Source organism: Staurois parvus, unplaced genomic scaffold, assembly GCF_062004578.1.
Source record: "Staurois parvus isolate SC_StPar_1 unplaced genomic scaffold, SC_StPar_1.0 ptg000135l, whole genome shotgun sequence".
Taxonomy (NCBI): Eukaryota; Metazoa; Chordata; class Amphibia; order Anura; family Ranidae; genus Staurois; species Staurois parvus.
In genome coordinates this window covers 4,965,894-4,992,891 of record NW_028317931.1, presented here as the reverse complement: position 1 = coordinate 4,992,891, position 26,998 = coordinate 4,965,894, and the positions used below count along the sequence as shown (strand labels likewise).

At 44.9% G+C, this 26,998-nt stretch overlaps 1 protein-coding gene across 3 annotated transcripts in view; it reads left to right on the top strand.

Annotated features, from left to right (window-relative positions):
- USP28 (ubiquitin specific peptidase 28) overlaps positions 1-26,704 on the top strand; it is a 143,928-nt gene extending 117,224 nt beyond the window's left edge. For all 3 annotated transcript variants that reach the window (XM_089673084.1, XM_089673083.1, XM_089673082.1), the window contains 3 exons: positions 44-167; positions 8,392-8,587; positions 21,098-26,704. In XM_089673084.1, coding sequence (XP_089529210.1) covers positions 44-167; positions 8,392-8,587; positions 21,098-21,273 — 496 coding nt within the window. In that variant the 3' untranslated portion in view covers positions 21,274-26,704. The remainder of the gene's footprint in view (positions 1-43; positions 168-8,391; positions 8,588-21,097) is intronic.
- Positions 26,705-26,998: the final 294 nt, after the last annotated feature.

Genomic DNA, 26,998 nt, shown 5'->3' with positions numbered 1-26,998 from the left:
AAATATTACGTGATGCCATTCTGTGACTCTTTGCTCTTGTTAGATGTCAAGAGGCCCTCACATACCTTGTGCATGCTTATCAAAGTAACAGTGCCTTATTGAGTATTGGAGCAAACCGTGGAGTAGATGGGAAACTGATTGAGCTGTACAGGAGGAAATGTCTTCTGGTATGTATTCTTTCTGAATATCTGTATTTGTATTTAAATTTCTGAATTAGTGCTACACTGCTCAGGGGCGGATTGACAACTCATGGGGCCCCCGGGCAATAGGGGATCTTGGGGCCCCTGTGTTCTTGCCCAAACTCAAAAAAGCCTATGAAAAAGGTACCAGGGGCATCTCATGGGGCCCCCTACTGACCCCGGGCCCTCGGGCAGTGCCCGAGTTTCCTAATGGTCAGTCTGCCCCTGACACTGCTTCATATCCACACTAAACCAAATCAATAAATGGGATCAAATAAACACCCACAAATCTAACCCACATGTAACCAATCTGGCGTAGAACAGGTGAAAAAATGACTAATATCCCAAAATAAAATTTAAAAAAAAATCAATTATTGATTTTTTTTATTTTATTTTGGGATATTAGATATTATGCTTTGTGATATATGCAACAAATTAAAAAATGATATTGAATAAAGTAAAATACCCGGCTGAACCACAAACACATAAATGCAATAAGATGAATAGTGCAAACTCCAATGTTAGAGATAAAGCATATACAAAAAGTAAGATAAATATATGATATAAAATTGTGAAAACAAATATAAATCTATATAATCAGTAAACACCCAGCTGATCCTCTAGGATGAACCATGCCAGAGTGCCTGAGCAATATTGCCACAAGGAGCAGTGTTTAAGGTCCAATATAGTGATATAAATTAAAAGAAAAATCCAAAATGTCCAGCAACACTCAGTGATGTAACATTACAATGGATCTCAACTTAATGTACCACAGTGTCCACCACCACCAGGCACGAACGCTCACCTCCAGATATTAACCCATTGATTCTATAGACCAATATGCACTCTGTCAAAATCCATACTTCCTTCGGTCACTTCGTTGTGTCCCAGTTGGTGATAGTCCTCCTCAATAGATCGTTAGGGCATGTGTACACTCAAAGCAAGAGAGGCTCTTCATAGTGTAAAGTGGATAGCAGGGCGCGTCGGTGGACGATGCTGTGGAAGTTTGGCAGCCAATGTTGGATGATGTATAGGAAAGCCGGTACTGAGCAGCACTTCTAAAGAGTGGAAGCAAACTCTGCGCAGAAGAAGATGAAACAGGAAGGCGCTTCTAAGTGCAGTATTCCAAGGTCAACTTTTAATAAAAGCAGTTAAAAACACTTCCAATGTGGTAGTATGAACAGGCTCTAATGTAATCATCAATAGCAGGGCTCTGTCCTCTAAGCGATGGAGCCGCTGTGCCAGCCAGCAGCTGCAGGGGGAGCTTGAGGAGAGGTGTTAACAACTTCATGTCCGGACACTTTCACCCCATTCCTGTCCAGGCCAATTTTCAGCTTTCAGCGCTATCACACTTTGAATGACAATTGCGCGGTCATGCAACACTGCACCCATATGAATTTTTTAGCAATTTTTGAGACATCTAGAGCTTTATTTTCTTGGTATTTATTCACCACTGGGATTTTTTTTTTTTTTTTTGCTATGTAAATGAAAAAGTCCAAAAATTTTGAAAAAAAGTGTTTTTCTTATAAAATGTTATAAGACTCAATACTCAATACTCCGGACGTCCGGCGAGAAGGACGTGCGTCGGCGAGCTCCTGCTCCCCTGGCCCCAATCCGCTGCCATCTGGGCAGCAGCGGACCCTAACGGGGGCCCCACGATCCTTCGGTCCCTGCTCATCAGCCAGGTAAGGCCACTGCACCTTTTCCCCGGACCTCCGGGACTTGCGGCCTACCCGGCACCCGAAGCCGCGGCCTCGATTTTTGGCGCGGCCGACCCGGATCGCCGGGCATCAGCCCAGGCCGCCGCTGCTCTGTTCCCCGGTCCCCGCCGATCAGCCAGCCTCCCCAGGGCCCCCCTCACTGGCCCTGGGTCCATCCCGACCACCGGGTACCAGCTCGCCCGGAGCAGCCACGTGCTCGTCAGCTCCGGCGCCCCCGCGCCCGATCCGCTGCCATCCGGGCCCTTGAGCCTGCTGCCGATGTCCCCACCAACACCCTGAAGGGGACACAGACACTCCGTCCCTCCAGCGGAGCTCCGGCGGTCCGAAGCGGCTTGAGGCCTACCACGGCACCCGAAGCCGCGGTGTTTCCTGCCGGCCGTGGCTGGAATCGCAGCGGGACGCCTCCGCTCCTCCGGGGAAGCTACCAGTACCAACGGTCCTCCTAACATAGGAGGGATCCACCTCCACCCCGACGCTCCAGGACATCAGGTACTCCACCAGGGGCACCCACTACCCATCAGGGAGCCCAACCACCATCCCACCGCCAGCCACCAGGGATCCCACCACCCACCAGAAACCCTAACCACCAGGGACCCCTAACCACTATCCCTCCAGGGATCGCTACTAACCCACCAGGGATAGCACGGCCACCATCCCACCAGGGATCCCCTGCCCTCCACCCCACCTGGGACTACCAGCCACCTCCCACTGCGTTTCGGACACTGCTTCGCCATCCCTGACCAGCACCCCCTCACCCACCCTGACCCTTCCTGCACCCCGCTCACCCCAACATGCCGCCCGCGCTCCTCCTCCTTGTCCTCCTCTCCTCCATCCCTAAAACCGCCTTCCTCTACCCACCCACCCCCGCTAAGCAGCTCTATATCGCCCCCTCACTTCTCCCCTCTCCCCACTACGGCACCCACCACCTCCTCCTGCTACTCCACTTCCCCGCTGACCCACTTGCCACCACTTTCAGACCCAAGCGCTCCTACACCTCCCGTTCCCACGCCACCTTCCTCACCCTCCTCCTTCTCATATCAGCTGGGGACATCTCCCCAAACCCTGGCCCCTCACCACCTCACACCCCCCCTAGAGCCCCCCCTGCTCACGCCAGCCGACGCGACCCCCTCAACCTCATACATGTACCCCTCCTCCCCATATCTATCCCCCCTCTCTCGGTTGCACTCCTGAATGCTCGTTCGGTTTGCAATAAGCTTACCGCCATCCATGACCTCTTCATCTCCCGCTCCCTCAACCTCCTAGCAATCACCGAAACTTGGGTACAGGCCACCGACTCCACCTCCCCTGCGGCACTCACTCATGGAGGTCTCATCTGGACCCATTCACCAAGACTGAGCGATCGCAGAGGTGGTGGTGTCGGCTTGCTCCTGTCACCGCTTAGCACCTTCCAGGTCCTCCCTAACCCACCCTCTCTTTCCTTCCCCTCCTTTGAAGCGCACTGCATCCGACTCTTCTCACCCACCCCCCTAAGGATCGCAGTGATCTACAGGCCTCCCGGACCCATAGCCCGCTTCCTGGATGACTTCGCCGCCTGGCTTCCCTTCTTCCTCTCCTCTGAGCTCCCCACCATCATCCTCGGGGACTTCAACATCCCCATCAACGACAACACCCCGGCTACTTCCCAATTCCTCCACCTAACCTCCTCTTTCGCGCTCACACAGCACACTCAATCCTCCACCCACCTCGGAGGGAACACCCTGGACCTCGTCTTTTCCCACCTCTGTACCCTCAACCAGTTCGCGAACACCCCCTTCCCTCTCTCCGACCACCACCTCATCACCTTCTCCATCTCCCCTTCCCCCAACTCCCCCCCTCAAAAACGCCAAACCATCACCAGCCGCAACCTCCGCAACCTGAACCCGGCCCCCCTCCACTCTGCCGCCGACTGCCTACACGACAGCATCCTCTCACTGTCATGTCCTGACATAGCCACCACCTTGTACAATGACTCACTGTCAGCTGCCCTAGACTCTCTGGCACCCCTAACCACACGCATCATCAAACCCAGACCGCTTCAACCGTGGCAGACCGACAGCACTAAACGCCTCAAACGTCGCAGTCGCGCACTGGAGAGACTGTGGCGCAAAACCAGGTCCCCTCATACTTTCTCCCTCTACAAATCTGCATTTCTTATCTACACCTCCTCCCTCCACGCCGCCAAGCAGGCCTACTTTGTTAACCTAATAAACACCCTCTCCTCCTGCCCCCGCCGACTCTTCTCCACCTTCAACTCCCTGCTCTCCCCCCCCCCTCCTCCACTCAGTACCTCTCTCACCGCCCACGAAATTGCCACCCATTTCCACAACAAGATTGACTCTATCCGTAAGGACATCGTCAACTTGCAATCTACCTCCCCACCTAGCCTCCTCGCCCCCGTCACCCCTTCATCTCCCCCCTCCTCTGCCCTCACAACCGCACTGCCCCCCTCCTCTCCCAATGCCCCGCCCACCATAACCCCCCCCGCACTGCACTCCCTCAGCCCTGTCACTACTGAGGAAGTCGCCAAAGTCCTCTCAAAAGCCCGCCTCACTACCTGCCCCCTGGACCCTATCCCCTCTCAACTCCTCCGGTCACCCCCCTCTTCCCTCATCCGCTCCCTCACCCACATCTTCAATCTCTCCCTCTCTACTGGCGTATTCCCCTCCCCCCTAAAGCACGCGCATATCACCCCCATCCTCAAAAAGCCCTCCCTGGATCCCGCGGACCCCAACAACCTCAGACCCATCTCCCTGCTGCCACTCACCTCCAAGCTCCTTGAACGCTTAGTCTACGATCGCCTAAGCTCCCACCTTACTGACAATAACCTCCTTGACCCTCTACAGTCCGGCTTCCGTCCCCTACATTCCACTGAAACCGCCCTCCTCAAAATCACTAACGACCTACTCAACGCCAAAGCCAAGGGCGACTACTCTGTCCTCCTTCTCCTGGACCTCTCTGCGGCCTTCGACACAGTTGACCACCCCCTCCTTCTTAATAAACTACTCTCCCTTGGCATCGGAGATGCTGCTCTCTCTTGGTTCTCATCCTACCTATCCCGACGCTCCTTCAGTGTCACCTACAATGGTGCCACCTCCCCCTCCCTCCCCCTCTCTGTTGGGGTCCCCCAAGGCTCTGTCCTTGGACCCCTTCTCTTCTCCATCTACACCTCCTCCCTGGGCAAACTCATACAATCTCACGGCTTCAACTATCACCTCTATGCTGACGACACCCAAATCTACCTCTCCACCCCTCACCTCACCCCCACTATCTCCGCCCGCATCACTCACCTCCTAAATGACATCTCAGACTGGATGTCGCTACATTTCCTCAAGATTAACCTCTCCAAAACCGAGCTTCTCGTCTTTCCCCCTGCCCACACCCCCCCCCCCCATCCTATCCATCATCACCAACAACTCCACTATCACTTCCGCCCCGCAAGCCAAAGTCCTTGGCGTCATTCTTGACGCGAACCTCTCCCTCCAACCGCATGTCAAATCACTCACAAACACATGCAGGCTCCATCTTCGCAACATTGCCAAGATCCGCTCCTTCCTCACCCCAGACACCACCAAACTTCTAGTACACTCCCTCATCATCTCACGCCTTGACTACTGCAACTCCCTCCTCACTGGCCTACCCAAGTGCAGGCTCTCCCCGCTCCAGACCATCCTGAACTCAGCTGCCAGACTCATCCACCTTACCACCCGCTCCACCTCTGCCACCCCCCTCTGCCTCTCCCTCCACTGGCTCCCGATTGCCCAACGCATCAAATTTAAACTCCTTACCCTGACCTACAAAGCCGTTCACAACACTGCCCCTGACTACCTCACCAACCTTATCACCAAGTACCGCCCTACCCGTACCCTTCGCTCCTCACAGGACCTCCTTCTATCCTGCTCCCTGGTCTCCTCCTCCCATGCACGACTGCAGGACTTCTCCAGGTCCTCCCCCATCCTCTGGAACTCACTGCCCCAATCCATCAGACTGTCGCCTTCTCTATTCACATTCAGGCGCTCCCTCAAAACCCATCTCTTCAGGGAAGCCTACCCCACCCTCACCTAACGGCCATCCTCCCTCATTCCTCCTACCACTTCATCCCCCCAGCCACTTCCTACTGTACCTTTACCCCCTCCCTCCTAGATTGTAAGCTCGTAAGAGTAGGGCCCTCTTACCCCTCGTACGCGTCTGTCTTTGTTGTACTGTGCCATGTATTGTCCCCCCCTATTGTACAGCGCTGAGCAAACCCTTTGGCGCTATATAAACTCGTAGTAATAATAATAATAATAATAATAATAAATGTTGCAAATAAATAATATTTCATCATAAATCTTAGCCAAAATTTATTCCGTTTATCTTTTTAGTAAAAAAAATAACCCAAATTAGTTTATAACCAAAAATTATAATTTTTAAACATTTATTTTTACATTTTTATTTGATTTTTTTTTACATACTGTCACCCTAGCAGTACAGTGTCACCATGGTGACACTGTACTACTTGTGGGGGGTGATGAAGATAATCTTTTTACACTGATTGCTTTTACACCCATAAAGGCTGTAAAAGCAATAATTTCTCCTTTTCGCTGACTGCATTTTTGCAGCCATTGAGAACTACTGTGTGAGCTGTGATTGGTTACAGCTTGTCACATGGTACAAGGCTGTTGTGAATAGCCTTGTACCATGTGACCTCTTTGATCATTCACAGATGTCAGAAGTGACATCTTGCTTACTACTCTGCATATGATTACTGATTGGCCAATCAGTGATCACATGATCGGTACCTCGCACAGAGGTCCCATCCGACGATCAGTGTTCCACTGTGTCCGGAGAACATCGGGCACCGGATCAAGGTGCTGCGCGCTCCCTGGGAGCAGGGAGTTTATAAACGGCCACCCGACCCTGCACTGCCACCATCTGGCCGTTTATATACAACGGCCGGACGGGAGGTGGTTAAAGATGGTCACAGCTCTATCCGAACCGCTGGAGCGCATGCTGTCCATGGATCAGAAGTGACGTGAGCATGGAGCAGTGACACGGTTCAGAGCCTGAGCAGAGCTACTTCTTCAAGACATATATCGCTTAGAGGACAGAGCCCTGCTACTGACAGATTACATTAGAGCAGTGTTTCTCAACTCCAGTCCTCATGGACCCCCAACAGGTCATGTTTTCAGGATTTCCATTATTTTGCACAGGTGATTTGATCAGTTTAACTGCCTTAGTAATTACCACAGCTGTTTCATCTGAGGGAAATCCTGAAAACATGACCTGTTGGGGGTCCATGAGGACTGGAGTTGAGAAACACTGCATTAGAGCTTGTTTATACTACCACATTGTAAGCATTTTTAACTGCTTTTTATATAAGTTGACCTTGGAATACTGCACTTAGAAGCGCCTTCCTGTTTCATCTTCTTCATAGTGTAATAAGCTTTTGATTAATAAAAATAAAAATCAGAACTGCACTCACATTTGACTAAGAGCTCACAGAACCTTCAGACAGCATATAATAGGATTTGGGTGTAAAAAGATGGGTGCTACTGATGCTGCTCCGGAAATGTCAGCATGCTCCCAGCCTACGCGTTCCGTCACGCACCATATTACTTCATCAGGGATCCCTAGTGTGGATATTGAGCAGTGCAGCACTAATTCTATCTTTATTTGTATGGGAACACATTTAGTTGCATGCTGCTGCAGTGAGTTTACATACTTTTTTGTTTTGGCATCACATAAACCTTCCTTGTTTCTGTGTACTTGTTGCATAAGGACTTAGTTGGGCAGGTGGATTAAAAAGAATCACCACCTTTGTTTGCAAAAACAGTGCTGAAACATCTATTATGGGCTAGGTACAGTAAGTGTTATAAAACCTTAGTTTGTTTTTTCCATTAAAATGAAAAACATATCTATACTTGCCTGCTCTGTTCATTGCTTTTGCAAAGAGCAGCCCAGGTCCACTGCTACTGGTCCCTCAGCTTCAGCAGGTGACCCTATGGAAAGACGGGCACCCATCCATGCTCGCTCCTGAACTGCTCTGTCTGTGTCCATTGATACAGAGCGGGCAGCTGCTAAGTCACAGCATTTGATTGAGCCAATGGCTCCCACTGCTATCAGTCTGCCCAATGAGAAGGGAGACAGTGGCTAGAGCTGCTGCTCTCGTGCACATCGCTGGATCTGATCGGGCTCAGGTAATAAAAAGGTGGGAGCTTCAGCACAGAAGGTTCTTCACTTTAATGTATAGAATGCATTAGAACCACTTTAAATTTAACAGAGATCCAAAGTAGCAATCACACTCATTCCAGTAAAATTGCAGAGTTCAGAAAATTCACTTTATTTATGGACATCATTTATGGATTCTTCTGTATCATAGGTAATAGCAAAGCTTTTGATGAATTCATAAGCTGAAATGTGAAATGGAGCTTGAATTGTTATCCGGTATTACAAATTCATGAATGATGATCGGTGTTCTTGCTTATGCCAACCCATATTTCCCTTTTTCACAGGAACTAAACGACTTGGCTGCAAAAATGTTTGAGACTCAGGAAGAGGAGCAGGTGTCTGAAGGAATCGGCATAATGAATGATCTGATCATCCCATGCATGCACCTCATCGTAGACAACGAAAACTCAGAGGATGATCTGGAGGCCATTGAGGACATGAGGAGTCGTTGGTGCTCTTACCTTGGTCAAGATATAAATGGTGAGTTAAGTGGCTTTTTACAGCACTAGTGACACTGGTAGAATGCTAAGATTAAAATACAAAATCTACACACAGCCTTGTTCTGATAAAAAAAACTCAAGTTGAGTTTTCGGTGCATCTCGTGGAGAGATATCTAGTTTTTAAAGGAGTAGTTTCTTTTATTTGACCTTTCACTAGCATTCAACAAATGCTAAACTCATAAACTCATATATTGTAAAGCGCTGAGCAAACTGCTGGCGCTATATAAATTCTGTATAATAATAATACCAACTAATCTGATATCAGACTTTATTAAAATGAGACAGATCACCATCTCTGATTTGTATGCTGCATGTGGCACAATAGTTGTTGCTTTATTAGAAAATGGAAAGGGAGAATGGTGCAGGGGTCATAGGAGGCAGCACACTGGGGGCATATTAGTACATGTAAAAATGATCATAAAAAATAGGTTCAACAGTCTTGTGTAGCTACGGTTTGTCTGATGGCTGCTGGCTGTGAGAGCTAGAAGCAGCTCTGTGAAAATTCAGAGGGTCAAACAGCAGCGCTATCTGAGTGTAGTATGGTCATAAAACCGCTTTAATCGCAATTGTAGCAACTTACAGACAATGAATTTGTAGCAGGCATGTAGTGATTCTCGCTGCTGTAATAGCATCCGGAGGGCTGTCGAGAAGAACTTTTTGTCTGGACCGTTGAGGTTGTTCCCAGGGCTCCCTGGCTGGCGTCAGATCCAAGATATCTGTTTTATGACCATACTGCACTCAGATGGCGCTGCTTATTTATGCACTTTATTAGAAAAAACTGCAAGTCTATCCATTGCTATCTGTTTATCTGTCGTAGTAAAAAGGTTTTTCCGATGCGTATTGCCCACAGCAACCCATCATTTACGGTCCTTTTTTTTTTTTTTTTTTTTGCAACCACTGGTAGACAAGAAGTGGAATCTGGTTGTAGGGGATATAGAAATGGTCCCCATTTCACCAGCTGTTAGTTGTTAACCCCTTAAAATCTATTCGCAGTATTTATTTTATTTATTTCAAGTACTTATATAGAGCTGTCAATGTACTCAGCACTTTACATATATATATTGTACATTCACATCAGTCCCAATCCCTCAAGGTGCGTACAATCTAAGGCCCCTCACTCACATTCATACATACACATACTAGGGCCAATTTAGACGGGCCATTTAACCTACCAGCGTGTCTTTGGAGTGTGGAGGAAACCGGAGTACTCGGAGGAAACCCACACAGGGAGAACATGCAAACTCCAGGCAGGTAGTGCTGTGGTTGGGATTCAAAGCGACTACCCTAGTGCTGCCAGACGGAAGTGCTAACCACTCAGCCACTGTGATACATAAGCAAGAACACTGACCAAAATGTATAAATTGGTAAGATTTAGATCGTAGGTGGGCTGTTATGCCAGCAAGGCTTAGATCTTCATAATTGCAGTTTACTGTGCATGTAACCAATTACAGCAATTTTTCTAGTGGTTACCTGACAAAGTAGTCTGAACCAGGGGCGGACTGACCATTTGGAAACTCGGGCACTGCCCGAGGGCCCAGGGTCAGTAGTGGGCCCCATGAGATGCCCCTGGCACCTTTTTCATAGGCTTTTTTGAGTTTGGGCAAGGACACAGGGGCCCCATGATCCCCTATTGCCCGGGGGCCCCATGAGTTGTCAGTCCGTCCCTGGTCTGAACCCCAAACGGCCTGTATAGCAACAAGCAAAGCACTTTTTAGTATTAAAGGGAAATAATGCAGAATGGTTTAAACCATACAACCAGGATATCGCTGATTACAAAACCAGTGATTTGGGGGGGAGGGGGTTAAAAGTAAACATTTCCTAGCTGAATGAACTTTTCCTTGCCATTCTGTAGCCAATAGTTTTGCTACCTAAAGTGACATGTTCACCATACAAACAATAAAATAAAATCTGCTGTTGAGTATAAAGTGCAGTCATCCAGAGGTTCCAGCACACACTTGAAGCAACCTCTAAATCTTACTGTTATGACCAATGCCTGACCATTCAGGCAGGTGTCACTTTTTGCTGCTGTTTAAGACCGTCCCCTTTTACCTCCTGCACATTTCTATTGGCCTTTGAGGCTGCCTATCTTAATGATAGGCCAGTAGGAATGTGTAGGAGGTGGGAGGACGCATGCAAGCTCCAACACTATCATGACATGTCAGATATTTCCTGTTAGGTTTGTTTGGCTCAGTTTAGTTACCTCCAGCTGTCATGGCACAGAATGTCCTTGAAGCAAAACAAAATGCTGCTTGGGGAAACGTGCTCTCGTTCTAATGTTCAGGTATGCAGAGCATGCTTGCACACTCTTGGTGTGCCCTCTCTCCAGTGGTGACAGGTCTAGGATCCTGTTGCTGATCCTCCTGATAGCTCCAGTGTCTCCTCTGCTCTTTCTGAGTCCCGCTGTGCTGCTTTTTGGCCTTTGAACAGCCATTGAGGATGTATACTGTTGCATGAGAGTTGCAGCATCCCCAGCACCCAGCTCTATTTTCATCATTCCAAGCATGAACCAGGATGTACAGTAGCGCAGTGCATGTGCCAAAAACAGAAAGCTTGCCTAGGAGTCCAGGTCTCTTGTGCTTCCCATCTTCCCAACACACACGTTCCTGCAAAATGGCTGTATATGTAAATTGGTGCTGTAGCAACCAACGGCTGGAAGGGAAGACAATCAGCGACAGAATGTCACCAGCACACCATGGAGCTCTAGAATGGGTCCAAAACTTTATTCAGCAATTACCTCGTTATAGCAGAAGCAACATTTTGGAACTCCGCAGGACCCCTTCTTTCGGCATGTGACTAAAAAAAAAAAAAAAAAATCTAGCTCCTTGCATTCTTTACAGTTGGAATTTAGTCCTCCTTTTACATTTTTATTCTCAGGTATACATGACTTTATTATCCCACACCTTAAAAAAATGTCTACCTCTTCCACATTTCTAATTTTAGTTTCTCAGTCATGTGCAGCCCCAGCTGGATGGAAACTAAAGATGGCCATACACTTAGCTGACTCCTGTGGGTTGGAAAGAATTTTAGTCATGGGTGGCCCTGCCATCAGTGCCCACTTTAGGAAACTATTTGAAAAATTGAGTCGGGTGTAATATTGGTGGCTGAACAATGACAAAATACAATCAGCCGCAGTCACTGTTTGGGTATTCTGAAAGCTGCATGCATCTGGCTGTCAAAATACAGTACATGGCAGGGGAGTTGCTCCATCCATGCTGTTTAGCCTATATGGGGGGATCAAGGTATTTCTCATGCTCATCCCATTCGTCATACACACTTAGATTTCACTTGTTTAGCCTAACTTAACTGTCTGCATTGTTGAAACACTCTTATTAAATGTGCATGCACCACCAAGTCAGAACTATCTTTTGTGCTGCCTATACAAGCACTGTCTGTTTAATACAATTTATGTAAAATCCATAACATTGAAGTTGTATGGACTATTTTCTCTTCCTACCTGTAGGATGTCCCTGTATATGCTGGGTTTGAGTGTTTTTTCCAGGGCCATGGCTGCAGTCATTTCCCCAGTATCAATATTTTCAGCCAGCGATTCTGAAAAAGCAATCATAGAAGCTGAATAGCTGCTGGATTTCTTTTACATGCAGGGCAATGGGGTCCCCAGCCTCCTTCTGCCACCTTACTGGTCTCTCCTGTTCCACTGAGGAGCCTGGGACTGATGCCGGCAGTTCTGTTAGCTTCCCATAGAGTTGACCGAGCACTAGAATGTCCCTGATAATCTCTGTGGTCTAAGAAACTGTAAGCGACAAGTATTTTGTCACTTCCAGTTTTGGCCTAATGTAAACCGTTACCAGCCTGTGACAGCAAACAGATCTCCATTTGATCAGATGCTTTCAAGAGCAGAGGAGAGATCTGGGGTCTAATAGACCCCAGAAGTCTCAGTAAAGAGAACCTGTCATTGCCCATGCTATTACAAAGGATGTTGTCACACTCTTATGTAAATGGTGTTCAAACAACACGTGAGGTATTATGTTGAGCCCCAGACCTCTAAATTGGTAACCTGTAAAGGCTTTTTAAAGCGTTGCCTATGGAGATTTTTAAGTACCATAGTTTGTGCACACCCGTGGAATGGTGACAATCATAAAGCGTGACATGTTAGGTATCAATTTGCTCGGCATAAAATCATCGTTTATATTCTACCCAACAATTGGGTATTATATTACGTTTTTTTGTGTTTTTCAAATTCATTAAAGTTTATTTTTCAAAAACAAAATTGTGTTTGAAAAACCATTGTTCAAATACCAGGTGAGATAAAAAATTGGAACACCCGCCATTTTATTCTCTAGGGCGGGTGTCGGCAACCCGCGGCTCCAGAGCCGCATGCGGCTCTTTTTCATCTTTGCTGCGGCTCCGGAGCACACTGCCCACCAGGTGGTCGGCAAGCCGCAGATCGCGAGCCACATGCGGCTCTTCTGTGTGCCGGGCGCCCGCTCCCCTCCCTCCTCAAAAATCCGGCCCGCGGAGCGTGGAACATTGGCTGTCAGGATGTAGGTGGGGCAGCCAGGATGTAGGCGGGGCAGAGTGACGAACTCCTCTCTCAGTCCGCCCTGAAGACCAGAACGGCGCGGGAACACAGCGAGAGGAACGCGCGGAGCAAAGGTAAGTGAATTGAGACAATATGGGGGATGAATTACTATGTGGGGGATGAATTACTGTGTGGGGGATGAATTACTGTGTGGGGGATGAATTACTATGTGGGGGATGAATTACTATGTGGGGGATGAATTACTATGGGGGATGAATTACTATGGGGAATGAATTACTATGTGGGGGATGAATTACTATGGGGGAAGAATTACTATATGGGGGATGAATTACTATGGGGGAAGAATTACTATATGGGGGATGAATTACTATGGGGGAAGAATTACTATATGGGGGATGAATTACTATATGGGGGATGAATTACTATGGGGGATGAATTACTATGGGGGATGAATTACTATGTGGGGGATGAATTACTATGGGGGATGAATTACTATATGGGGGATGAATTACTATATGGGGGATGAATTACTATATGGGGGATGAATTACTATGGGGGATGAATTACTATATGGGGGATGAATTACTATGGGGGATGAATTACTATATGGGGGATGAATTACTATATGGGGGATGAATTACTATATGGGGGATGAATTACTATGTGGGGGATGAATTACTATGTGGGGGATGAATTACTATGTGGGGGATGAATTACTATATGGGGGATGAATTACTATATGGGGGATGAATTACTATATGGGGGATGAATTACTATGGGGGATGAATTACTATATGGGGGATGAATTACTATGGGGGATGAATTACTATATGGGGGATGTATTTTCAGTTTTAAAAATGTGGCTGTCAAAATAAATTTCAATCGTGGTTTTGGCGAGATTTGGCTCAGTTGAAAAAAAAGGTTGCCCACCACTGACCTAAGGCTATGATTGTGATTATGAAGATACACTGTGGCCCTGATTAACCCTTTGCTTACTGGGCCCTTAAACCCCCTTCATGACCAGAGTGCTTTTTGCAATATATGCAGTGTCGGATTTGTTATAAATGTTGCAATGGTTTTGCGGCTCCCAGTCTTTTTTTTCCCTTCGGAAACGGGTCCAAGTGGCTCTTTATGTCTTAAAGGTTGCAGACCCCTGCTCTAGGGCCTCTGCTTGAATAATGCAGATTATTTTTTTTATTTTACATATAGGAGTGGAATGTCAGAATTGGCCCGGTGGGCAAGTGCATATAAGTTGCAAGTTAATATACAAAGGATCCACCCTATAGTTCAGATACAGTTGATAAAAGGAATTGCATAACTAATCCCATTGGCAACCATTAAAAGAGCAGCCATTAAAAAAAGACATTTTAGGTATTACTGATACCATTCACATTTCTGTGTATAACCAGAGAAGTTATGGTGAGGTGGACTAAAAGGAAACATAGGACCCTCAATTAAACTAGTGCAAACCACAACAGAGCTTATAAAAAAAACAGAAGGTGTTTCAGTTCATAACCAATCTGAAAAATAAGGAGATTGGTTCATATTTTGGGATAGTGGGTGGAGTCTTGAAGATCATCTTTATCCAATACCATTTTTACGTTGATGACACTCAAATCTCTCTTCCCCTCAGCTCACTCCTTCAGTCTCGGCACGCATCACTAATTTTGCTAACAGGCATACAGTATCAGACTGGATGTCGCATCACTTCCCTAACATCAATCTATCCAAAACTGAGCTCATAGTATTTCCCCCCCCATGTGCCTTTTCCCTGACTTCTCTGTCAAGATCAGCTGCTCAAATAACCCACCCCCCCATACCAAGGTACTAGGTGTAATCCTGGACTCTGAACTATCCTTTCAGCCCCACGTCCAATCACTGTCCAAAGCTTGCCGTCTCAACCTCTGCAACGTCTGCAAAATACGCCCCTTCCTAACCAATCACACCAGAAAGCTCCTGGTCATTTCTCGCCTACTGCAAATCCCTCCTCATTGGCTTATGTTTACATGGCTATCCTAGTCCATCATGAATACTGCTGCCAGACTCCTCCACTTTATACCATCCACTGTTCAGTATCTGCTACCCCTTTCTGCCAATCCCTCCATTGGCAGCCACTCACCCAACAAATTCATTTCAAAATACTAGCAACTTACAAAACCATCTACAACTCTGCCCCCAGCTACATCACTAACCTCTCAAAATACCAACCTAATTGTTCTCTTCGTTCCCAAGACCTCCTGCTCTCTAGCTGTCTTGTCACCACCTCCCAGGCCTACCTCCAGGACTTCTCCCAAGCACTCCAATCCTACCCCAGTGTGTCTGACTATTTCCTCCTCTGTCCACTTTTAGTTATGCCCTTCCGTATCTCTTGACCCTCTCTTAGATTGTAAGCTCTAACAAGCAGGGCCCTCTGATTCCTCCTGTATTAAATTGTATTGGAATTGTACTGTCTGCCCTCATGTTGTAAAGTGCTGCGCAAACTGTTGGTGGTATATGATCCTGTATAGTAAAAAGAATGTCCTCTGCATCCATATATGCTGATTTACAGCACAGACTCAGCCTAACACTGAACCATGTTATTTGCAAACTGCATTTCAGCCTTATTGGCTATTATGCGGTTACTTTTAGGCCCCTTTCACATGGGCATTCCGTTTTTTTTCATCAGTTCAGTCACATTTTTTCCAAGATGAAATGGATCAGTTCACATCAGTTTTTCATAAGTTCATGTCAGTCTTTCATAAGTTCATGTCAGTCTTTCATTAGTTTACGATAGTTTACATGCTTTTTTTATCAGTTTACATCAGTTTTACATCCGTTTTTCATTAGATTACATCTGTTTTTTGTCCATTTACATCCAGCTTTCATCCGTTTACATCCGTCTTTCATCTGTTTACATCCGTCTTTCATCTGTTTACATCCGCCTTTCATCTGTTTACATCCGCCTTTCATCTGTTTACATCCGCCTTTCATCTGTTTACATTCGCCTTTCATCTGTTTACATCCGCCTTTCATCTGTTTACATCCGCCTTTCATCTGTTTACATCCGCCTTTCATCTGTTTACATCCGTCTTTCATGCATTTACGTCTTTCTTCTGTTTATGTATTTCGTCCGGTTACGTCCGTCTTTCGTCCGGTTACGTCCGTCTTTCGTCCGGTTACGTCCGTCTTTCGTCCGTTCTGGGTTTTTTTTAACAGAAGACAAATAGGGGTTTGTTCCGTTCAAAAAAAAATGTTAACGGATGCGGACATTAACGGATGTAAACTGATGATCATCGGTTTACATCCGCCAGCCCATAGAAATACATGGGTGTCTGTTTTTCATCCGGAAACGGATAGATGAACAATGGACATATGTAACGCCCGTGTGAAAGGAGCCTAACAGACTGCTATTCATAGGGCCATAAAAGTAACCACATTTCTAAAGAAATTGAGATCCATGGTACTGAAAATGGTTTGCTGTAAAGCCTAAACCAAAATCAGCCCCCATCAGAGAGAAAAGTGACATCAGAATTGGACATTTTTGTTTTTTTTATATTCACAAATTTAATTATTTAAATTACTTATGTTTTGCACATAATTTTGATATTTTTTGATATTAATTGATAATAGATATATATATCTTTTGCACTAATGTTTCTACACTAAATTAGGAATAGTTTGTGGTTTTAGCGCATTCCTTGATTTAAGTTATAGCACTAAGAAATTTATTTGGTTTCTTTGAGGTGGAATTGCTGCTTTAAAGTATTAAGGGTGTGGCGCTTTTATTACACTTGTGATAAAAGTGACATCTGATCGCTTCCTAATATTGAATGATTACTGGACAAGAAGAAGTAAGCTGCGTTTTCAGAACGATTGCTCCCATCCCCGGTCTCTGTTAATAACACTTGTACGTCATCCAATTTCTGATCATTATGTACCTTGGTGTATGGAGGCCCTTTAAATGCTTAATAACGGGGATGTTTTCAGCATTGCCCTGTACTGTAGTTCAGTTGTGATTTCTGTCATCCAGCACACGGAATACCAAAGCTGCAGAGACACAACTTTGACCTTTGCTTATTTGACTTTCACGCAGCTTCATCCCCCTCCACCAATCACCCCCTTTTTTTTTTTTTTTCTGAGCTGCACGAGCAGTTGACGCAGTAATAACCCGTGTCACTTTTAACATCCCTGCATATTTATTGACTGACGGCCCCCACTCCTCTTTTCCTAAGGAAGATTAAAGCATAACGATTTCAGTTTATGGCACATTAGAATACACATTGTCCCTCCAAGCTCGTGCGAAGCGAGATTAATGGGCTGTCAGAAATCTGTCTCTGCCGGCAATGAATTCCAGACATAAGAGTCTCAGGCACGCTGGGTAGGATACAAATTAGCACTGAGCAGTACTTATTAGACAGTGAAGAATTCATATGTATTTTATTGTGCTACGATGCCAGGCACATTCACAGCATCCCTACATAAGACGCACAGGTAGAACAGCATGATTATTGCTTAACAATGAATTTTCTTCAATTCTCATCTTTTAATAGTGATTTGTAAAGCTTTTGTAAGAGTGAACAGCAAGAGCAAAATGACTTATTTGGAAAAATGAAAATGGCTATGAAATGAGAGGTAGAAAATACATTCAGTGACTGCCAACAATTGTCTATGGATACTATTAAAGCTCAGGTTTTTGTTTGTTTTTTTTGTTTTTTTTTTAAGTGTATGATAGAGTGGGGAAAGGTTAATCTCCAACAGGTTTATATTGCTGTCTGTGATTTCCTGTGCTGTATGGTTTGTCCATTGGGCAAGAAGGCTTTCCACCAGGATCGCAGACAACGAAAACCTAGCAAGGTCAGACGTTTGTGAACACCTGACCATCACACTTTGATGAACGTTTTTTGACATCCCATTTCAAATACATAGGCATTCATATAGAGTTGCCTTCCTCTGCAGATATATCCCCTAGTCTTCTGGATGGGTTTCCAAATGATTTTGGAGTCCGTAGGAATTCACATACTGATGGCTTTTAACGGGCATTCCAGTTAATCCCAACAGGTGTCCGGTAGGGACGAGGTCAGGGAACTCAAGTTCCTTCACACCAAACTTGTACAAGCCATGTCTTTATAAAGCTGGTTTTGTACATAGGGCAGTCATGCTGAAACAGGAGCTTCACCAAACCGTGGTCAGGAATGATGCTCAAGCAGGGGTGGAAACCAGGCACCGCTCACCACCTGGTCAATACCATCCCTACAGTGAAGCATGGTGGTGGCAGCATCATGCCGTGGGGATGTTTTTCAGCGGCAAGAACTGGAAGACTAGTCAGGATCAAAGAAAAGATGCATGAAACAATGTACAGAGACATCCTCGATGAAAACCTGTTCCAGAGCGCTCTGGACTTTAGAATGGGGTGACGGTTCATCTTTCAACAGGACAACGACCCTCAGCACACAGCCCACATAACAAACGAGTGGTTACGGGCAGGGGCGGACTGACCATTTGGAAACTCGGGCACTGCCCAAGGGCCTGGGGTCAGTAGGGGGCCCCATGAGATAGCCCTGGTACCTTTTTCATAGGCTTTTTTGAGCATGGGCAAGGATACAGGGGCTCAATGATCCCCTATTGCCCGGGGGCCCCATGAGTTGTCAGTCCGCCCCTGTGCTCAAGTGTCCAACATGTTAGTCAATTTAGTGAATTTTAAGTAGGGTTAGGCAAGATTTAAAATTATTTTTTCCATTGTTTGCTTTTTACATTCACTATCTGGCAGACTTTCCTAGGACAGCAGTGAAAACCTGACAGAGAGCGTAGAGTTACTAAACCCACAACAGTAAAATCAGTCTGTGTATACAGGAAAGCATGCTTGTTATACTCACTGTGGAACCTAAGGGGTTAATCCTGTGCATTGTGTAAAAAGGATGTTTGATCCTTCTCTGTCCCTCCCCTTTTTCAAGTGACCACCTCTTATCTCCAGACTGAACTGTAGGCATGCACATTCTCAGTTTGGTGTGTATTGCTAGAGAGGTTTTGTTTTTTTTTTCTTGGGAAAGTGCATGTGATTAGCACAGGGCCAATCGGCACTGTCCAGACAGAGGTTAGGGATTTTGCATCCTCCTAGAGCAAAATGAAAACTCCTCCTACAAGCTTTAACCAGTGCTCTGCTGGGCACTGATAGAAGTCACAAGACTGCTGTAACTGCTTATGAGAAAAGGTATTTAGCAGTTTATATTTACTAAAAAAAATGTACTTCTATGTTCTGTGTACTGTGGGAGACCAGATATAGTGAATGCAGGGTCCTGGGTTTAGTAAAATCCTCCGCATTGTGTTAAAAAGGCTGTTTGATCCTATCTTCTCTGATCGTACCCTTCTTCTACTGTCCCCAATCCATCTGCTGATAGAATAGAGCCTTGGGGGCAAGCTGCACATGCTCATTTTGGTTTGTATTACTAGATAGTTTTCTTCTTCTGTGCTGATCACATGCAATCAGCGCTGTCCAGACAGAGGTTCCTGCAGCCTCGCAGGACAATCAGGGAGAATGAAAACAAATCCTACAAGCTTTAACCAGTGCTCTGCTGCACACTGATAGAAGTCAAAAGACTGCTATAAACTGCTGATGAGAAAAGGTATTTAGCAGTTTATATTTACTAATATAATTGCATTTCCTTGTTCTGTGTACTGTGGGAGACCAGATATAGTGAATGCAGGGTCCGGGGAGACCAGATATAGTGAATGCAGGGTCCGGGGAGACCAGATATAGTGAATGCAGGGTCCTGGGAGACCAGATATAGTGAATGCAGGGTCCGGGGAGACCAGATATAGTGAATGCAGGGTCCGGGGAGACCAGATATAGTGAATGCAGGGTCCTGGGAGACCAGATATAGTGAATGCAGGGTCCTGGGAGACCAGATATAGTGAATGCAGGGTTCGGGGAGACCAGATATAGTGAATGCAGGGTCCGGGCAGACCAGATATAGTGAATGCAGGGTCCGGGCGGACCAAATATAACATTTTATATTTTTATTTTATTATAACACTTTAAATCCTAAAAAATGAAGTTTTGGGTAAAGTCGAGCTTTATGCAATAAAAAAAATCACACTTAAACTTCAGCTACATTGGTCCAGTTCAGATCATAAATATGCGTATGTCCTACCAGAGCGATCTCTGTGGGTTCTGCAATTTACTGTAGTATCCTGCGATCTTCCAGGTCCTGTGCTGAGCAGCTGCCCTTCTGCAAAGAACCACAGGAATCACTTGCTTTGGGACTGGCACCATTCACACTAGAAACAAAAAGCAATGCTTCTACCTCCTTAATATTAAACATCCACCAATGAATGGCCGGTGTTCAGGCATGGATGTGGTCCACTGAGGAAAAGATGGCCGTCAAGTGCAGCAAGACTTCAGCTTTATTAGGACATTGGTGTATACAGCACAAACAGTCAATGTGTTTCCGCCATAACAGCATGAGCCATGAGTAAGGCCATTATGGTGGAAACATGATGACTCTTTGTGCTGTATACAGCTGATGTCTTGTCCATGATGTTGACAATCTTCTTTTTTTGGCCCCATTCAAAGAATGCCTTGTGATCTTTACAGTTAACACAGGAGTTCTTTGAGTGGACAAAGTGGAGAGGAGGGTGGTGGCGTCATGGGGCGGTGACATTCTTAGCAGAAAAAATTGGTGAGCAGCAGGCTAATTTTAGAGGTGCTTGAACTACTTTAGTAAACTACTAAAGTCAACTGTAGGACCTTACATGCTTACCACTTGATGAATATTCATTGAGACTTTAGTAGGGCTTGTTAACGTGTTTCAAATGCTGAAAGCTGCGCATAAAGCTATACTGGTAGGAGCCTTCATTTAGCTGTGCTGATGATTAGAAAACTGGATAAGTATATCGGACCAATGTGCTGCAAGAATTACATTTCTCAGACAGATATTGTGTTTAATAAGAACCTAAATAGCAATCTCTTTCCATCTACAAACTTGTAAAAGCATTCACTTCTCTGTTTTACAGAAAATTTACAGCTGAAGCTCGGCCAGTTCCTTCCAAGGCTCTTGGACTGTGCTAGTGAAGACATTTCATTAAAGGAGCCCCCCAAAATCCGACCTCACTCCCCATACGATCTGTGCAATCGTTTCACAGCCATAATGGAGTCCATCCATGGAACGTCAACAGTTAGGGTGAAATAGAACTGATGAGATTTTCCTTCTAGGTCACCAAATATGAACCACTACAGACTGATGGACAAGGTCACCTCCTCAATGTCCAACACAGCAGAGTTTTTTTTTTTTAGTATTTTTGTTATTTCAAAGCCATAAGAACAACATGAAGAAGCTACTGATTCCTTGTGCAGGTTAATGACTGGAAATAGAGAAGGACCCAGGTTAAGAATTTAGCACTGGACTGTGAAAGCGGTCTGGATTGCATTGTGGTCTGTGCAGAGGAGTAACCATGATAGGTACACACTGGATATGGAATTGGTGGTGTCCAGCTTTGAATGTTCCCACTAGACCCAGAAGAACCTCTGTAGCGACTGCTCTGTGTATTTTTATGTGTATGCTACTTTTATTTGTATGATTTTACTTTTCCATTGTGTTGGTTTGACTGTAATGAGTTGACTATATTATTTATTTTGTTCTTTTGCAATGTTAAACATGCCACCATTTTATGTCTTTTAAGGAGAACTCAAAGTGTTTTCGGTGTAGTAGAACTTTTATCACCATGCATTACCCACACTCTCCTTTCTCATATCTCTGTGTCTGTGCTGTGTATCGTTTAGAAGATTGTCCATATGAAATGAACAGAGAAATCTGGAAGCAGAAAGGGCAGGGGATCACTGTTGGCATAAGGAAGCAGTGAAAGATATTGACAGCTGGTCTGTGGTGGGGGTGCATTATGAGCAGTGAAAAATATTGACAGCTGGTCTGTGGTGGAGGAGTGCAGGCAGTGCACAAATGGCTATTTTGGATATAGCACCCTTCCCACATCCCAACACCTCGGGCCTAGCGCTGTATTGAACCTGAGCAGCTCCGCACGCCCGGCACCATGGCTCTTAGGACTGTATTGAACATGATCAGCTTCCTTCACAATAGGCCATAGGACTGTATTGGAATGGGAGAGCTTTCAGCACCCCAGTACCATTCTGGTCTTACAAGAGCTTCTGTGTGTTATCACTGTACTCAAACTTCCTTTGAGCTGGATTCAGAGGATGTATTTTCACAACTTTCACAAAAGTCTTTGGACAGGATTGCAGTGTTTGTGACAGTAGCAATTGGCTGTAGACCTAACCCTACTTCACCTAAAATACCTTATACAGAGTTCTCCCTAAAATCAATAAAGCCATAATTTTCCATATACAAAGGTGGCTGTATAACAGATGTAACTAGAACATGCAGGAATATCATGGTGTTAAATTCTAAGGTAGAGCTTGTGACAAATCCATGCTCCGGGCCTAGTAATCCGTTTTTGCCTACAATTCATACTATCACTGAGCAGTACTCTCGGAACTCCAAGCAGAGGTCTATAGCAGTTTGGTTGCAGTAGCTTTAAGGTTAGTATATACCTCTGTTTGAAGTCTGAGTGGTACTCATAGGTGGTTTGTGCTGCAGGTGCATGCTGTTGTTTTTTTTTTTTTTTTTGTTCTTAATCAAATGAAATCAACTCCACAGGGTCGTTATCCATGGATCAAAAATATAAAAAAATCCCCTGTAATATATATGAATTAAATCCATTTTGAAAATCTTATGAACTTTTAGGGTCCATTCACACTACAACTTGTGCGTTGAGTGCAGGTAAACGTATGAGCATTGTCATGCAGCTTTTTTTTTTCTGTGGTTGTAATACATATACCCAGTGAAGTGACTGGCCTCAGATGATATACAGAGATGAAACAAATCCTCCTACATAAGTTGTACCTGTTTATCTGTGGCCCCCTCTCCTCTATAGCCATTCAAAGTCCAGAATCTGTAAAGCTTGAGTAAGTGTTAAAAAAAGGGGGGGGGGGCGTGGAGAGCTGAAACTACACACTGCAGCATTCAGTGAGGAGAGCTCTGAGAGCTAATTGAAAGGAAGGGACACCCCCCCACACACACACACAGACATAGGACCAGAGCTGAGGCTGTCAATCGCAGCCTGTTACCATTTTTCTCTTGCTGTCAGGAAAACATGTCAGAAGTACGGTAATTCATGCTGATAACAGAGGAATGAAGCAACAGACAGAAATGACACTTAGTGCTCTGGATTGAGACAAGTAAACGCTATAGAGGGAAATGCTTTGTTCATATTTCATGTTTGAAGTCTATGACCACTTTAAGCTATATAAAAAGGATATGTCCACTGAAATAGTCAACATTTTCTGTGAGGTCATGTCCTGCTTGTAGGAGTTTTTTGCTGAGCGGAATTCCTCTGTAGAAACGTGCATTTCTGAGTAAAGTCTCCTCTAAATGGCATCATTACGCTGGTCACTGACATTCAGAAAACGTAGTTGGCAGAGACGTGAGTTTTGGGTTAATCAACTCTTGACCTAAAGAGAAAAGAAGGGTCAGTTCTGGACTCTGTACCATGACCAGTGTATCCATTGTGACAATTTTTTTTTAATATAACAGGATGTCATTTGAAAGGTGAGGTGTTTATTGTATTTTCTATGGTTTGCAATGCTCTGCAGTCTAGCACGTGCCCTTCAGTGGCAAGGGTGTGTGTATATGTTGTATTAGCAATTTATTCCCTTCTATTTTTCCTAGCTTTGACCATCTCCTAGAATATCTGATGCCTGATCTTCAAATGCAGGACACAGATTATAGAAACACTGTGTCACTGACTGAACATTTGGTGATTACGCTCTGATAAAGCCAGCCATAGATGTTCAGTTCAGATGTTCAGTTCAGCAGGAACTGCCCGAGATTCGAATCATGTATGGGCAGGCTGAATATACCCAAGTTGACCGATCAACTTTGGTGTAAGCAGCGTGCTGGATTTCACATGCGATTATTGCTGTTGTAGCCACTAGCAATAATCAGTGTGTTCTCCAGGCAGGGATGGCTTCAACCCCACCCTACCCCCATCGGGAGAACACAATGTCTGTACCGGAGGAATTTCCCTGTCAGCACTGTTGATGGGGGATTCCAGCGCATTTATTTTCTGCAACCCGTGGTTGCAGGAAAGATATTCCATCAGTCTATGGCCTGCCTAAGTTATACTGTACCCAAGTTTTAGTAATGTGTGCCTTTTTTCTACCTAATCATGACCATGGCTAGTTTTTCTCAGTTTCTCTGGTGGAATGACCCTGATTGTTGTTTTACCAGAAAGATTGAGGACATATAGCTCCAGCATAAAATTGCTAGAGTGTAATGAAAGGTAAGCATTGCTTGACCATTTCAGGGATGAGGTTAGCAATAATGGCCATGCAGGGTCTGATAAGAACCAATGCAATCATGTACAGTGACCAAGTGAACCATGTTCAGTGCTCACTGGGCCAATGCTCTTTCTTCTATGAAAGATAACCTTCCTAATATGGTCCCACAGTATCAGTGTCACATCTTTTTGGTTCCATAATATGTTTGTTGTAAAAAAAAAAAAAAAAAATACACGAACACAATAATAATGCTGATAATCAAACAAATGAAAAGGGGAACCACATGAGGATGTGCACCTTAACCACTGCCACTGCAGGTCCACCCTTCTCCTAAACCAACTACATCATGCATTCGGAATTTATCATTGTTTACTAGGAGACAGCTGGACATCAAACCTTCGGTTTGGGTAATGTCCGAGAGAACGGAACACAGGCAAGTACGCTCACCGCTATTCACATACCATTTTTCACATGTTCAAACTAAACCAGGACAGTTCTATACAAATAAGAAAAGAAAACAAAAATAGGAACTAAACCACAGATATTTATTAGGCCAAATTAGCATTCTAGAATTGCCTTTTTGTGTTTTTTTATTATTATTTAAAGTAACAATAGCACAAAAAAAATCAACAAAACAAATGGTAATAAAATAGGGTAAAACCGGGTGGCAACAAATAATTGTGCTTGAAGATCTGAATATAAACTGCTATGGTCCACTTACACATGAGGATGAGAGGGTTCACTCCAGGAGACTTGAGGCACTAATTGGCAGCTGTCTATGGCCTGTGGCAGAGCTGAGTGAGCAAGGGAGGTCACTTCCAAAAACTGGCTGTGAAGTGAATTTTGCATATGTGATCTGCATCTGTTTGTTTAAAAAATATTTCTAGCAATTTTTATTTGTGGTCTTATTTTTGCCATTTAGCATTCTAGGGTGGGGCATAACATCTTTGGGTTGGTAGGACATTAGTGGCTGCTTCCTAAACCGCAGTGAGTGTTTTAGCATCTACTCACTGGTGGCAGCTTGAGGTTTCTTGTCCATGTTCTGCCAGTCTGGATACAGTTGGGTAGATATTTCCTCCAAGATCTGGCCCTTCCTTCAGCTGTCCATGTAAAAGCACTTCTTGGTGTCCTCCAGCCCTGGGTAGTCATGCACCAGAGTGACGAGAGCCACTGTCTGCCAGCCATGGTAATGGTCCTGCTGTCCAGCACCCCTTCTCTAACACCTTCCTGAACACTTTCATCTTGCTTCCTGTTAGATGGGTCTACAGCAGGCCAGACCAGCCAAACATGGTGGCCTGATATTTTGTATGTGTGTTGACGAGCATTGTATTTGCACACGTTAACCTTTATCTCTCTCTCATTTTTTTTTCCAGCGCATGCCAATGCAACACACCTGTGTGAACTACTCCCATTCACATAGCTTAGTTTTCACAGGTCCTTGCGTTGGCTTGTCTTGGAAAAAAAAATGCCAATGCATCTGGTGTGAATGGACGCTTATACGAATAGCAAACACCTCTCGTTTTGAACTGCCAAAACATTGCTGTAAAGCTAAAAAGCAAAGCATCTCAGCCTTCCACAGATAAAAGAGAGCAATCAAGCCAATGCACCTTTTAGATTGCTCTGCTTTAAATAACTCCCAACATCCATATCTCTTGCCAAGCAAGTGACAGAAGCTGACTGGGTAATGGAGAATTTTTAGCCTGTGGGTGTGGGCTTTTCTCAACAATCACACAAGCAGCTGCATGATTCCATTTCAGCAGGAACGAGCGGGTGAAGGGAAAGACCAATTTAAGAAGCCAAACACCATTGGGATTTGGCAAGTAATGGTGCTTGGCTCTCCTATTTTGGAAACTGTGAGAACAAGAGCATATCAGGGAAATTTTAGACTGGCATCTAAACAATGTTCATCCATTGTTGGGGATAGAAAAAAAACTAGGACACTTTTTTTTTTTTTTTTTTTTAAATTACTCCTTCTTCCCTTGTAATTACTTCCATTTCTGTTTTTAGAGACGTAGGTTTATTTTACATGAAATCTCTAAACCAGTATTGCTGTGCCTTACAAAATGCCCATGTGTTTTTGCCAATGTTGATACCGGCTGTGCCAAAACCTATTGTCAACAGCTTAAAGTACACATGTGTCAGTTTTATTGAGCTCTTCCTATAGAACACCAAAACACGGGTGACAATTGAGCTGTGTGGCATTTATACAATGATATGTTCAATCTTTTATTAAATGTGTTTTTATGTGCAATAAAATATTTATGTTTTTAGATTCCCTTGTGTTTTTTGTGCTGTGTTGAAAAACAGATTTACGTATGGTCTTTACCAGCCTTTCTCAACCTTTCCAACACAGATGAACCCTTGAAAAAACTTTACGGTCTCAGGCAAATGAAAATGACTATACAGGTATACCTTGGTGTACGAACGCCTCGGTTAACGTAATTTTCGGTTTACGAATGAAAATCCATTGAAAATAATGCCTTGGTTTAAGAATTTTTTTCGCAATATGAAGTAAGTTTTCCCAGGATGCATTGCGCCTGGGAGATTTATACCGCCGGCCCTGT